The 14,840-nt window shown below is 45.1% G+C and overlaps 1 protein-coding gene across 1 annotated transcript in view; it reads right to left on the bottom strand.

Moving 5' to 3' along the window:
• Positions 1-11,043: 11,043 nt before the first annotated feature.
• The window catches only part of PTGFRN (prostaglandin F2 receptor inhibitor), a 77,677-nt gene continuing 73,880 nt past the window's right edge, over positions 11,044-14,840 (bottom strand). Inside the window, exon 9 of the mRNA XM_053591239.1 lies at positions 11,044-14,568. Coding sequence (XP_053447214.1) covers positions 14,402-14,568 — 167 coding nt within the window. The 3' untranslated portion in view covers positions 11,044-14,401. The remainder of the gene's footprint in view (positions 14,569-14,840) is intronic.

The following is a 14,840-nucleotide window of genomic DNA, read 5'->3' as shown; positions in this document are numbered from 1 at the left end:
GTGTTCTCACTGCAAAGGTGGAGAGGAAGCAATCGTGTGGTTTTCAGCCACTGAGAAACAGCTTGCAAAAAGCAAAACCAGCCACCCTACGCACTTCTGTGCTCATCACGCAAATTTGGGTGTAGACAAGTTATCTTCATTTTAGTTTAGGAAATGTATAAAGATAAAAATGAGAAAAGATGGGCCTTGTCCTTCCTGGCTCAGTGTGGGTCGTTTAGTACTGATGAGGGAGGTTAAGTAAACCGAATAAATAAAAAAGGAACCAGAAATTTTCTCTTCTCGGCCCTTACCTCATCTTCCATCTGGAAAGAGGAAATGACTGAGAACTGAGAGAAGGGTCCCCAGAAAACATGAACCTGGGGTGACACGAAGTGCTGGTGAAGGTGACAGGCTCTGGAGTCAGGCTGCCTGGGTTTGCACAAGTCTAGTTTTAGTAGCTGTGCAGTCTTAGGAAAGATAATTAACCTTTTCTAACCCTCATATCTAAAATAGGGTTACTAATAGTGTGTGCCCCGTATGGTTGCTGTGAGAGCTGAAGAGCTAATTCATTTAACGCACTTGGAACAGTACCTGGTACGTAGGACGTGCTCAGTAAATAGCAGCTACCATTGTCACCATCATGAGACGTGTGAGTGAATCTTCACCTGCCCAGTGAGGGGCTGGGCACCAAAGATGCCAGCAGAGAAGTGCCTAAATGCAACAGCTGGCGCTGAACCCAGGCCAATTCAGTAGTATTTTTGTCCTAGAGTTCTCAGGAAGCTTCCACTTCATCAGACATTCACAGTGCAGTGGCCACTGTCACTGAGTCCCGGAAAGGTGTTGGAGGAAGCCTGGGCAGGAAGGACAATCAGCACCAGTCAGGTTGGGTCAAGTGAGTCACCAAGTCACTGGGGGAGGAAGGAGGCCAAGGAACAGTTGGGGAGAAACAGTCTGGCATGGACAGTGAGGGTACAGAGGCTGTATCTCCTGTTGGAATAGAGTTTGAGGCTGGAGTGGAAGGAGAGCAGGGTATCCAGGTAGGCTGGGGCAGATCTTTGTGGGCTTTGCATGCCAAGCCTTAGAGTTTGGCTTTTACCCTGAAGAACAGTAGAGGTAACAGGGAAGATTTTAGCAGGCATATAGCGTGGTTACAGTTTCCTTTTAAATTGAATCCCACACTTGTATTTCACTAACAGAAGGTGTTACTGATTGATAGGTGAAGGAAAGAGAAAAGGCTAGAAGCAAGTAGGCCAGTTACAGGATTTTGTAGTTGTGTCCAAGAGCCATGATGAGGACCTTACCTAAGGCATTTAAAAAAACACAGAGGGCCAGGCACAGTATAATCCTACCACTCTGGGAGGCTGAGGAGGGTGGATTGCCTGAGCTGAAGACTTGGAGACCAGCCTGAGCAAGAGTGAGACCCCATCTCTAGTAAAAATAGAAAAACTAACCAGGAGCTGTGGTAGGCACTCATTGTCCCAGATACTTGGGAGGCAAGAGGATCGCTTGAGTGAGTCCAAGAGTTTGAGGTTCCTGTGAGCTATGATGATGCCATGGCACTCTACCTGGGGCAAGAGAGTGAGACTCTATCTCAAAATAAAATAAAATAAAATAAACATAGAGAAAGGATAGATAAAATAATTAAAGACTTAGTGAGTATGCCCTAACGATATGCATTCTACCAGGGGCTGGACATTCATACCTAAATTAAAGTCTAGCCTTGCTCTTAAGGAACTTCTGTTTGTGATGATGTGGTATGGTAGAGGTGAGCCCCAAAGAAGGAAGAACATGATTACCATGCAAGAGAAGTTAGGGGAGGCTGCCTGGAGAAATACAAGTAAAGAGATACACACACTGGAAGGAGAGAGAGGGCATGAATGTCTAATTTGGGGAGAATGGGAGGCCAGTAAAATCTTCAGAGAAAGGGTCATTTTAAAGCAAAATTTATTTTCCTATTGGGAACTACAGTTGAGTAGAGTATTATTCTACAAAGTTGGGTGTAGAGTCAACTTCATTCATTCATCCATCCATCCATTTCTCTGGTTTTATTCATTTGTAATGATACCTAACAGTGAGACCCCTCAGGCCAGTCAACCTACAAACATTAAAGTCTTAAATGAAAGACTGCACTTCTAGGTATCTTTTCAAGGTACCAAGCAAGGCTTGGGGGATAAAAGAAGTGTGAAAGAGACTCTGCAATTTAGGAACTTGGAATCTAGTTTAATAAACAAGTATAGACAAGAAGCAGTCACCATATGAGGCAACATGGGTGGGGTATCCATTTCATGGCTCAGGCAAGACACACCCTAAGAGTTAATAGACTAGACAGTCAGGGGGTGCCCACAGAAGATCATTCAGTGAAGTCGGTTTTAGGTAGATCCTTGGAGATGTGCTCTGATTCAGAGAGGCAGGGAGGAGAGGGAAGGACATTCCAGTAGGGAGAAATAAAATGTACAAAAGCAGAGCAGGGATGAGCAGATGGTATTTAAGGAACAAATAAAGGGAAGCTTGCCTGGAACGAAGTTTTCAAACTGCCTTCCCAGGCTGTTAATTATAATATCTGTAGAGCTTGAATTATAGGCATTTGTTCATCATTGCAGTTGGAGAAGTCCTGGGTCACCACCATGCACCAACATTTTAGGCAAAATGTACTCTATCAGTTAGTTACTGCTGTGTAACAAAAAATCACAAAACTTCGGTGGCTTATAGCAGTAAACATTTATTTTTGCCAACAGGCCGGTGGGTCAGCTGAGTAGTTCTGTGAATGTGGGTGGCTTTGCTTATTTATCTATTGTCAGCTGACAGGAGCTGGGCGGTCTAGGGTGGCCTTGGCTTGGACGCCTTGGTTCTCCTCCATGGCTCTCTAGCTCCGCCTAGCAGGCCAGCTTAGCACATTTTCCTGGTAAAGTTTTCCTAGTAGAAAAACACCAGCACTTTAAAAAACATCTGCTTACATCTTGACCACAAACATCCCACAAGGCAAAGTCAGTCACGTGGCCAAGTCCAAATGCCAGAGATGGGTTAATGGACTCTGCCTGTTTATGGACGGGAGCTGCAAAGTGATAGAACAGAGAGAGACTGGAAAACAACAAGAACAACACAAAACCTCAAACTAGGGCCATCACTGCAATCAATTTGCCATGTGCACTGAAAAGGGAATTACTTTAGAAATAAGATTGGCCACAGAAACAATCGCTGCCAATAGAGTACCCTGTATCCATAAAATATATACAACCAACTTCTCATTCCTGCCTGTTGCCAAAATATTTGTCTATCAGCCTTTTAGTGCTTTATTTCTGTCAGAATTTAACATCAACAGGATGATGTCGCTTCTTTTCTGAGGGGGAAAAAAGCGGCTTTCTGTTGTCAAGGAAAAAAAAAATAGAGCTGGCAAGAAACACAGTTACGTTATTACCTTGGGGATCACTACATTGCAATTGTTTCAGTCGAAAGGAATGTAAAAATGTTGTTCCTGGTTCAAATGGAGGGAGAGGGCCAATACTGGACAAAACAACCCAGAATTTACTAAAGAAAAAATTGTGTTCCAGTTTCTGGAAGGTTAATTAAAAGATTTTTTTTTTTTCAGGTTAACATTGTCCAGTATTAGTTTCATAGAATCAGAAGTTGCAGGTATTATGGCCTGCCATCATATGCATTCAGGACTGAGAAATATTTAAACAGGGACCTTGTACCCATCAGGCTCTGTGCAAGGCACTTCACATATGCAATTTTAGAGAATAACTCATATCACTATGTGGTAGGTATTACTAAACCCATTTTACAGATGAGAAAACTGAGACTCAGAGATGGGCTAACTAATGTGTTCAAAATCATATGGTTAGGAAATGGCTGCCTTAGCACTAGGCTGCCTTCTCACGTTTGGCTTGGTGCTCTTTCTAACAAACCTAACTTGCTACTCATGATTTTCTGAAAGCAGAGTATAAGACAGTGAGTGGCTGGAGGAGGAGGTAAGCTGTAAGGGCTTAGAGGGAAGCTGATAATTTTGTCCCTTTCCCCACTTGAGCTCTTAGACTTCAGATAGAATTAATCACAAATTCACAGGGCCCAGAGTGCCACCGCATGGAGGCTCCGTGGTTGAGCCTCACCTCTGTGCATCTAAAACACTGAGCAGTCAGGGCGTGAGAAGGCACCACAGTCAACTCCCCCATACAGTGAGTGGAGGAAACTGAGGCTTTGAGAGGGCCCCTGTGATGGAGAATGCATCATGTCTCAATTCTCCAGCCTCTCTGCTCTTACCCCCTTGGCCCAGTTTTACCAGGAGCTGGACATCAGTCAGCTAAGGCTGAAGAGGGTTTCAAGGTGAGTGATAACTCCAGAATGTGGGGAAAAGAATGAATTAGACTTTCATGGGTGGAGGCAAAGGTTACAGATGGGCAGGAGTGGGATCAGAAGCAGGGAACGGGGAAAAGAGTATATTAGGCTGCTGGTAGAAGGGAAAGAAACAGGCGGCGCCTGTGGCTCAAGGAATAGGGCGCCGGTCCCATATGCCAGAGGTGGCGGGTTCAAACCCAGCCCCGGCCAAAAAACCAAAAAAAAAAAAAAAAAAAAAAAAGAAGGGAAAGAAACAGATGGGATTCCTAGGCCGGCTCCTATCTTCTAAGTGAACACTTTCTTGGGAAGGGCTAGTCCTTAATTTTTTTTTTTTTTTAATCTTTTTGAGACAGAGTCTCACTTTGTCACCATGGGTAGAGTGCAATGGCATCATAGCTCACAGCAACTTCAAATTCTTTGGCTTCAGCAATCCTCCTGCCTCAGCCTCCTGAGTAGCTGGGACCATACGCATGGGCCACCATGCCCAGATAGTTTTTCTATTTTTAATAGAGACAGGGTCTCGCTGTTGCTCATGCTGGTCTTGAACTCCTGAGTGCAAACAATCCACCTACCTCGGCCTCGCAGATTTCTAGGATTATAGGCGTGAGCCACGATGCCCAGCTATACTTTAAATTTTCTAAGAAGGGTTAACAGACAAAAAGCTCTAATTTTTTTAAAAGTTTAGGTGGGGACGGGCATGGTGACTTAACTCAGGAGTGTGAGGTTGCTGTGAGCTAGGCTGCTGCCACAGAACTCTAGCCTGGGTGCCAGGCTCTGTCTCAAAAAAATTTAAATTTAAGGGGGTGGTGGTGGAGAGATCAGAATAGGCCCCAGAGGGAAGGACAAAGGAAAGTCCCTTTACCTGGACTCCACACCCCTCCTATTCCCTGAGGGACATTCATCCATAGCTTTGTCCATAAAGAAGCCCAAGTGTCCCCCGTCCTACTGAATAGCCAACTTTTTACCCTAGTTCTAAACTTTCTCCTCTTCTGTCCCCCTTCAATCTGCCAGTTTCCTGGTGTCTTTCATTTTGTTTGATTTCCTAATTCTCACTGGCATGTCAGGCTGCTGAAAAATGGGATTGAATCCACTAGAACACCAGGGTACCAGTGGTGGACACGGGGCACTTGACTTGGTCTTTCTTTGGCCTCAAGTATGGCTGTCCATCGGCAAACCTGCTTGGAATGCTTTCCTTGCTCGGATAACACTCTCTCCCCAGGAGTTTCCCCTTCTCCCTCGGAGGTTCCTTCCCTGCAGCTCACAGGGTTCTGTCTCCTCTTCTGATGCCACCTCTTGTTCTCATCTATCCATTTACAATCACAAATAGACCTTGGACCCCACTTCTCGCTTAAGCTCCAGACCAATATCCAGCTGATGTGAAATATCTCCTCTTGAAGGTCCCTCAGGAAACTCAACTTGAGTCTAAGACTGAGATCATGGTTTTCTCTTTCGCTAGTATTGTTCACCATGGCTGAATGCACCAAAATCCACTCAGACCCACGGTGGCCTCCATGCTCAACAATCAGTTATAAAGTCCTTTCAATTCTCTCTAAAATATTCTATGAATTAATTCTACCTGTTCTATCAGCATTGAGGGCCCCCATCTTTCATTTAAACTAATGAAGTCCCTTTGGTCTTCAAGCATTACCCTCTCCCTTACTCTGCTGTCAGAGTAATCTAAAATACAAACATAGCCATGAACGTCCCACATTGAAGTTTTTCAGTGACTCCACAGATATTTCTAGAGGATCAAGTCCAAACTCCTTGCTATGACCTTTACGAGCTGGCCCTGGGAACTCTCCCACCACCCTACCCTTCAACTTGCACTCTTGAGGACAGAACCACTTGCGTTTCTCTACCATTGTTTCCTCTTGAACTTTGAAAATGCTAGCCTCTCTGCTTAGAATCTTGCCCCATCCCTACCTGGCAAATGCTTATTCACTAAAAAATTTTAAAAACCTAGATCTGCATCTCCTATGTGAAACCTTTCTTGACACTTTGGGTAGAGATCACTACTCCTTAGCCCCTGGGATGTCAGTGAACTGCTATAATTTTATTGAATGATAATAAAATGAATTATTTACATGCCTCCCTATCCTTAAGGCCATTAATTTCACAAGGGCAGGGTCTAGTTCCTATTCCTCTTTCTATCTATCCAACAAATACTGGATGCCTGGAATATTTAGGTTCCAGAGCTTGTGTAGTGATTTAAAACATGGACAGACTTTGGAGTGAGAAGTATTTGGGTTCAAATCCTGAGCAAATTACTTAAGTAATTACGAACAGTTAATTACTTATTGACAATAACACTAGAAACTCTTCTTTTCTAACACATTTAGGACTGTTCATCTATCAGGAGAACATGTCAAGGAAAGCTGGAAATCATAAAAAGACTCCTACGTGTTTTAGACGTTTTATTTTCACCTAAACCATATATCCATCCATCAGTCTCCTTTAAAAGCCTTTCTTTTAAACATGAATCTGTTGCCTGAAATCTCTTACCGTTTTCTTGCACAAACCAAGCCTCTGATGCCTTCTCTACAACTTTCAGATATTATTTCTTTAAAATGTAGTAAGAACTTTGAAAACATTTGTGCAGCCAGTGACCTGTGGAATCTGGCCAAGTTTTTGTTATCACTGCCCCCACTGCAGCCTCAATCTTTTACAGTTGCTTTGCTCATACCTAAATTGTTAGCATCTTCTTGGCAAGAACCTTGCCCTTGTTTGTTCACAATTCCAGAAGCATGCTGGGTGACACTGGAGACTCCTCCGGTTTTGCCCCAGGCCTTTCTGAACAGCACCCATTCCCTCAATGTCTACAGTCTCTCTTATAGATTCACATGTGTGTGGCCAAAGGAGCAACTCCATGTTTTCCGAAAGGCCTACACAGCTTTGTTATTTTGGTGAATTACTGGAAGATAGCGTCTCCAGATGAAAAGGATAGCATTAAAAAAAAAAAAATTTGCCCCTATTGAGTCTTTTCAGAGAATTCATCTTTTTATCAGTATCTTTTATAAAAATTGAGGTTAAAAACACTCAATATTAAATTCACCATCTTAACCATTTTAAATGTATGGTTTAATGGTGTTAAGTACATTCATCTGCTGTGCTGCAGTCTAGAACTTTTTCATCTTGAAACAATGAAACTCTATACCCACTAAATACTAATTTCTCCTCCCTTTATCTCTTAGCACCACCTCTTTTGTTTCTATACTACTTTAGATCCTTTACAATGTAAGTGGAGTCCTCCATAATTGTCTTGGCCACAAGTTTATGCCCCTTGGTATAATATCCTCGAGATTCATCCAGGTTGTAGCTTGTAATGGGATTCTATTCTTTTTAAAGGCTACATGGTATTTTATTTTATGTATATACCACATTTTCTTTACCCATTCATCGGTTGACTGTAACTCCTGGCTACTGTGAACAATGTTGTAATGGACGTGGGTGTGCAGATACCTCTTTGAGACACTGCTTTGAATTCTTTCGGATGTGAATCCAGAAGCACAACTGCTGGATCATTTGGTAGTTTTGAGGAAACCTCTATACTGTTTTAGAAATGGCTGCACTGTTTTATATTCCCACCAATAGTGCATGATGGTTCCCATTTTCCCATATTGTCACCAACACTTGTGACTTTCCTTTTTTTTTTGAGACACTCTCACTTTGTCACTCCCGGTAGAGTGTCATGGTCTCATAGCTCACAGCAACCTCACACTCTTGGGCTCAAGTGATTCTCTTGCCTCAGCCTCCCAAGTAGCTGGGACTGCAGGTGCTCACCACAACTCCAGGCTATTTTTAGAGACGGGGTCTCACGTTAGCTCAGGCTGCTCTTGAACTCGTGAGCTCAGGTGATCCACCAGCCCTGGCCTCCCAGAGTACTGAGGTTACAGGTGTGACTCACTGCACCTGGCCTCACTTGTGATTTTCTGTCGAGAGCAGCCATCCTAACGCATGTCGGGTGATAGCCTACTGTGATTTTAATTTGCATTTCTCTTACACTTAGTGATGCTGAGTGCTTTTTAGCCATTTGTGTATCTTCTTTGGAGAGTTGTCTATTCAAGCCCATTTTTAATCAGGTTATTATGTTGCACAACAAAATTCCTTATATATTCTGAATATTAATCTCTTATCAGATAGATGATTTATAAATTCTTTTTCCCATTTTGTAGGTTTCCTTTTTACTCTGTGAATGTCTCCTTTAACATGCACACATTAAGTTGGTGTGGTCTCATTTGTCTGCCTTTTTTTTTTTTTGAGACAGAGTCTCACTATGTCACCCTCAATAGAATGCCATGGCGTCATACCTCATAGAAACCTCAAACTCTTGGGCTTAAGTGATTCTCTTACCTCAGTCTCCCTAGTAGCTGGGACTACAGGCACCTGCCACAACGCCCAGCTATTTTTTGTTATTGTTGCAGTTGTCATTGTTGTTTAGCTGGCCCAGGCTGGTTCAAACCCACCAGCCCCGGTGTATGTGGCCAGAGCCCTACCCACTGTGCTATGGGTGCCGAGCCATCATTTGTCTTATTTTATTTTGTTGTTTTTGCTTTTAGTGTCATCCAAAACATCATTGCCAAGTCCAATGTTCTGAAGTTTTCCTCTTACTTTTTTTCCAGGAATTTTGTAGTTTGGGGTCTTATGCTTTGGTCTTTAATCCATTCGAGGTAATTTTTGTAGATGGTATAAGGTAAGGGTCCAACTTTATTCTTTTGCATGTGGATGTTGAGTTTTACCAACAGCACCTTGACACTTCATTCTTGGCATTCCTATTTTGATTTACACACTATTCAACAAGTTTATATAATCATGTATCCAATACTATTGGGACAAACAGGACAATGCAGACACCTCTGAGCCGTGCTGAGCCACCCCAGTGTACCCCAGTAGTCTAGAAGCCCCAAGTGGTGACTGTATCAACAATACTAACCACATCATCCCAGTTTCTTTTTGATTCTTATAATCCTGGGGAGACTGCCCCTCCCAGGGCTACCTAGATTAGATTCCAAGAGCTAGTGCGGGACTCACCTGAGAGCATGCCTTTCCAACCCAGAGCCCACACTCCACTCTCCTGCCCTAACCACCCCAGGGTCAGTAGCAGACAACTAGGGATAGCCCCTATGCTCCAGAGCCTGCTGAAATTATTCACCAATCTTAAACCTGCTCACCCTGCCTCACTCATTCCTTCCTGGGAAAACCACAGTACAGGCTCTTGCCCGTTATTTCCTCCTTCTGTCTCACGACCGACCCCAGAACTTCCCCATGTGGCCTCCTGTGTGTGGTGTGGCCCCTCTTCTTGGGACTCATGAGCATAGCAAACTATCTTTTATAGTGGCAATTGCCTCCTAATCTGCTTGCCCTGACCTATCTAAATAATACAACAATATAAAATTTTAAAAGTGTGTCATACATGCCGGTTTGTAGGTTACAGGAAATAAGTGGCCATTAGTCGAATGATCCAGTTATGTGGAGAACAGGCAGGAGAGCTGGGGCAGCCCCCTCGGGGGCCTTGAAGACTGCAGTCACATCCAGCAGGTGCTTGTCCTCACACAGGGCACCTCTAAGAATCCGAGTGTGAGCTATTGTTACACTTTTGGAACTGGGGCCCCAGCAGTGAATGGTTCTTCTCCTCGTTATTTCCAGACTACCAGACCATCTGTCAGGGTATCTTCCTTCAGCCTGGAGGGGAGGAAGAAGCCCCTGGGGCCTGAAAGAGAAGCACAAGCTGGACAGGTGGAAAGAGGATTGCATGGAAAGGTTTCTAGGCAAGCGGACGGTATGTGCCCAGGCCTACAGGCTCTGAGTGGCAACCTGCCTGTGCTAGTACAGTCCTGGGGCACACGGTTTTGGTTTCATTTTTAATTTAGTTTAACTTAGTGTTATTAATTCAAATTTACATTTAAAACTTTAAATTAAGTTAAAGTTAGGCAGGCCTAGGTTCAGAAGTAGAGGATTGCTAAAGACCAGCTCTGACTGCACTGGCATCTTAACCTTATGGGATCCTCCCAGTTCACTGAGAAGTAGGAACGGTGGGTTGTTTCCTACAGCAGATCATTAACTGTGCAATGATAAAGCGAAAGTACCTTCTTTAGGCCCAGAATACTGCCAGCCATCGGGCACTGTCAGTGACTCGGATATAGACCCAGCCCTTGAATAACTCACAACATGCGGCAGTCCCTGAACAGGACACAAGTGAGGCCAACAGAGTCAATGGGAGAGACCAGCCAAGGCCAGGACCTGCCCTGGGGCCGGCAGGGAGCCCGGCGTGTTGAAGACCTGTGGCCCACGTAGGAGGACTATGTTCCTATTACAGGGGCTGGTATGTTCCAGGCAGGTGTGGCTCCAGACCACACGAGTCAGAAAAATTGCTTGGTTCCAGTCAGTATATGGTCACAGACTTGGTATTTGTTTCCTCATCTGCAGAGGAACAATGTAACTTCTCTCCTTCCAGAGGGGTTCAGCAAGGTTATGAGAATTTCCCTAAAGACCAACAGACCTTTTGTGAGCTGTGAGTAACCGGATCCTAGCTCTCACCTTTATACTTGGTGGGAATGTTAACACACATTGATCCCATTAAGTCCATTTCTTCTTTTATGGTTAGTGAAAATCCACTATGCTTTTATGGGATTCAAAGAGATCGGAAGATGCTAAAGTTGCAACTGGAATTTAGGCACAATCCCTCATGGTGAAAAGATAACAGAGGCCAAAATCAAGGTCTTCACACAACTTCCATTTAAATTAAACTTCCTTTAATGAAATAAAAAACAAATGGTGCATTGCATAATATTTGTGGTCACAGTATAAAAACAATACAATTTAGTTCATATAACATTGGATATGGACAAAAATACACAAGACCCTTCCTTTATCTACGGAAAATTTTGCAGATCCCTATGTGCCACACTAAAAAAAGAAAGTCAACGTTTTTCCTCTAGTGATCTGCACACATATTTATCACTGAGAATTTGGTCAAACAGCGGAGGAGAACTTACCCCGATCCCAGTTCCCTTTTTCCTCTGTTGTCATCAGTGAAGCTAAAAAAAGAAAAAGTTTTTTTGAAAGTAGCAAGTTGTAGAGTATTGCTTATTATTCCCGCCGAAAAGGCTCAGTCTTTGGCTCACTGATGTCAGTGACAAAATCATGGCTGTGGGCCATCTGCAAAGCTAGAAGCAAGAGCCACCAGGGAAACAGACAAAAGTCTGGGCAAGAGGGGCCTCCGTTACCAGGCTCTCGGGAGCCCCGGGGAGTTAGGTGCAGGGGCTACACAAATAAATACATTTCTAAATTAAGGTTTAACCCAGTCGGTGAGTTAGCGTTCTACTGTCACATGAAAAATCTGAAAAGTTGTTAAAAAGTCAGTTTCCATTTTTCTTTTATTTAAAGTGAAATGTGTATGTAAACATCATGAAGTAAATGATTCAGAATAATTTCGAGGCTTCTATCTGAACAAAGCTTAGGCTCTTTCTGGGGCTACTTTTAGGATCAGAAAAAAAACAAACCCCGAACTTTTATAAAGTTTCTTTTTGTTAGGAAGTGCAATTTCATCCATGGGTACTTCTTTCGTTCACACCAGGGCTGCTGGTGGGAATCTCTTCCAGAAGAGCACTTTGTGGGGAGCCCTATTTGGTACAACAAAAGAGTGCATCTCACACTTTAAAAACATTCCAGGCAAATTTATGACCCTGGAAGGAATTAGGTCCTTGGTACAATGCCCTGGGGTTTCTCCTCCTTCCTCCCGGCCTCCAGGTGACTTGCAGTCTGGCTGGCTCACTCGACACAGGGCACGTGGGTGGAGGTCGGTGCCTGAACACTCCAGCCCTGAACTGCAGCAGCAGTTTGGAAAGGAGAGGTATGCGTGAGCACATGTGACCCAACACCGCTGAGTGTCTGCTGTGACCTAGCCCCTGCTGTTATGTACACCTGGGGCCACCTGGTCACACCCAGAGCTAAGTACCTGTTCCTCCTCCTAAGAAGGGCCTATGCTACGACAACCCCAAATCTTCTTTTAATGACTGTGAGGGCTCGGGGGGGGGGGGGGCACTGACTGTTACTAATACAGCACCTGTTATATTTGTTCTGTCTTTAAGTCCCATTTACACAATCACCTGTGACCCACCTCCTCTGAAATAGCAGTTATGAAATGACATGTAGAAAATACTCAATCTGGTGTTGTCAAGGCCTCATCGTCTGCTGGTCACTCGGGTTCCGGCGGGGCACGCCTGCTGCCAATCTCCCTGCCCTGGGCTCTGGGCCTGGCCACCAGCTGTGCTGCTCCCAATGGGGCAGAATCTACAGTTCCTATCACATGAGTGGTCCCCTGGGGAGGAAAAACTCAGTGGGAATCTGCCTCCAGAGGCGACTCAGTGATAAGGGCAGAACCCTTGTGAGCAGCAGGGACAGGGGAGCTGGCGGCTGGGCTGGGAGGAGCATGGCTCACCCTGCCCAAGGTGACGAAGAGCTGCACATGAATGGCCATCATTTTATATTACTTTATTGCTCAAAACAAATGCATCTTTTTTCCCCTTTGGAGGACAGAGCAGCGTTAGATCCTTCACAGCCAGGATAAAAGCACAGAAGATTGCAATTAGGGTCCAAGTCGCCAGTGAGCCTCAGAAAAACCCACTGGGATGCTTCAGAAAGGCCAGTGCCACATGGGGTGAGGGGCTCTGAGGGGAGCACTTTTAATACAGCAGCAGAAGCTACGGACATGGTCGATCCCTTTCGGCCCACCGTCCCATTCTTGATGGGAGCAGTCTCGGGAAGCAGACCGCGCTTAGCTTTACTCTACAGGCTGTTCACGTGACAGTAAATTGCTGGGTTTCCTTCATGTCCTAATAGGAAGGCAAACATAGCACAGAGGATACTCTCGCACGCGCCCCCTGCAGTGGATCTTAAAAAGGCCTGAAGGACTGAAAAGGTCATGGAAAATACACGGTTCTTCCAGGCAATTTGATTCCTTGAAGTCAGTCTTGCAAGTAGCCATCTGCCTTCACGGTAAGGAGCCCAAGCAGCACGTGAAGGACGTGGCCTTTCTGTGGCCACCAGCAAGCCCCTTGGTGGCCAATGCCTCTGTCTCCCGCCAAGGGCAGGAAAGGGGAATGGTGGTGGCCTCTGCCCCCTAATTCGCAGCTGACACAATGGACCCTCCTGGCTGAAGCTGCACAAACCTAACTTCCCAGAGTCTTTCCTCGGCTGTCCCTGGGGTCCCTGAGGCACAGTGGCCTCAGAACTATTGGAGTGAGTGTCTGTTCCTTTCCTTGTCCCCAACCTCCTCTTCCTTGCAGATCTTCTTGCTGCCCTAGACAGAGGTGGTTGTTTTATTTTTCTTTATCTTCATTCTTAAGGCTAAGGTGGCAAGATAAGGTGCTCGGTGGAGAGCCAAATTCTAGATTCCAGGGCTGCCACTTCAGCACTGTCACATAAAACAAATACAAAAGAAATGGAAAAAAGGCAGAGGAGCCAAAAAAAAAAGGAAAGAAAAAAAGCATTTGGGCTCAATAGAAGTTATATGCTCTAAGTTTAGATTTCAAATGTAGTCTAAACCCCTGAAAATAGGGGTGGGGTAGAAAAGTAAAAGCCACAAATCAGCCTTGGCATAGGCCCGTGTTGTCTCCCGGCGGGGGTGGAGGGTGGCTGTTAGCAGCAGTCTCTTACACACGCCTCTGCCCTGGAAGCCGGCTCTCACCGGTCAGGCCCATCCTCACCCAAGACACAGAACCCCGAACGCCATCACCCCCTTCCTCACCACAACTCCTCGAAACAAAGCTATAAACACACACACGTCAGAGAATCTATAAACTGGCAGGAGAAAAAAATTAGACAAAGGTTAACCATTAAAAAGCTGCAGTTGGGAAAACACACACTCGATTGTTACAGAAAGTGCCGTGGGAAGAAGAGCTGTGTGCTGGTAAATGTGTCCGCGCTCAGAACTTGACATGCAGAAAGGGGAGCGCGCCAAGTCCCACCTGAGATTAGAGAGGACTGGTTTTTAGTGTAACACACTTTGCTTTAAAAGATCACTGTCCTCTTCTCGCCCCAATTGTTGCTGGAACGTTCCTCGGTCACTCTGTCACTCCCTTCCTGGGCCAGCCTAGTCCATCTCCATTGACATGAGCCGGCGGCGCTCACGCCTGGTCTCCTGAACCTCCTTCTTACAGCACCAGTGGGAGCTGCAGTACCCAATGAGGCAGGACAACAGCCCAATGACAGTGGACAGACCAACGCCGATCAAGAGGGGGTACTTGAAGGCGTCCAGCACTGGGAGGGAGAGATCAAAAGGGAAGTGGTTAGTGCTTCACAGGGAGCTGCCTTGGGGACACCACTGCCGCCCTCCCTCCACCCACAGCAGGATTCACTGAGGGGTCAGCCCTCTCCCATCCTGTACCCAGCACCAACCACAGCACTGGAGACAAGAGCCGTTCAGCCCTATCTGTCAAAAAAATAAAAAAATAATAAAAAGAGCAAACACCTCTCCACCCAGTTCTGTAAGAGAGAATAAAAACCATAAAAAAGATTTCACTTGATGCCTT

The sequence above is a fragment of the Nycticebus coucang genome, chromosome 5, assembly GCF_027406575.1.
Source record: "Nycticebus coucang isolate mNycCou1 chromosome 5, mNycCou1.pri, whole genome shotgun sequence".
Lineage (NCBI taxonomy): Eukaryota > Metazoa > Chordata > Mammalia > Primates > Lorisidae > Nycticebus > Nycticebus coucang.
The sequence above is the reverse complement of the archived record's forward strand: the minus strand, read 5'-3'. Positions and strand labels throughout refer to the sequence as shown.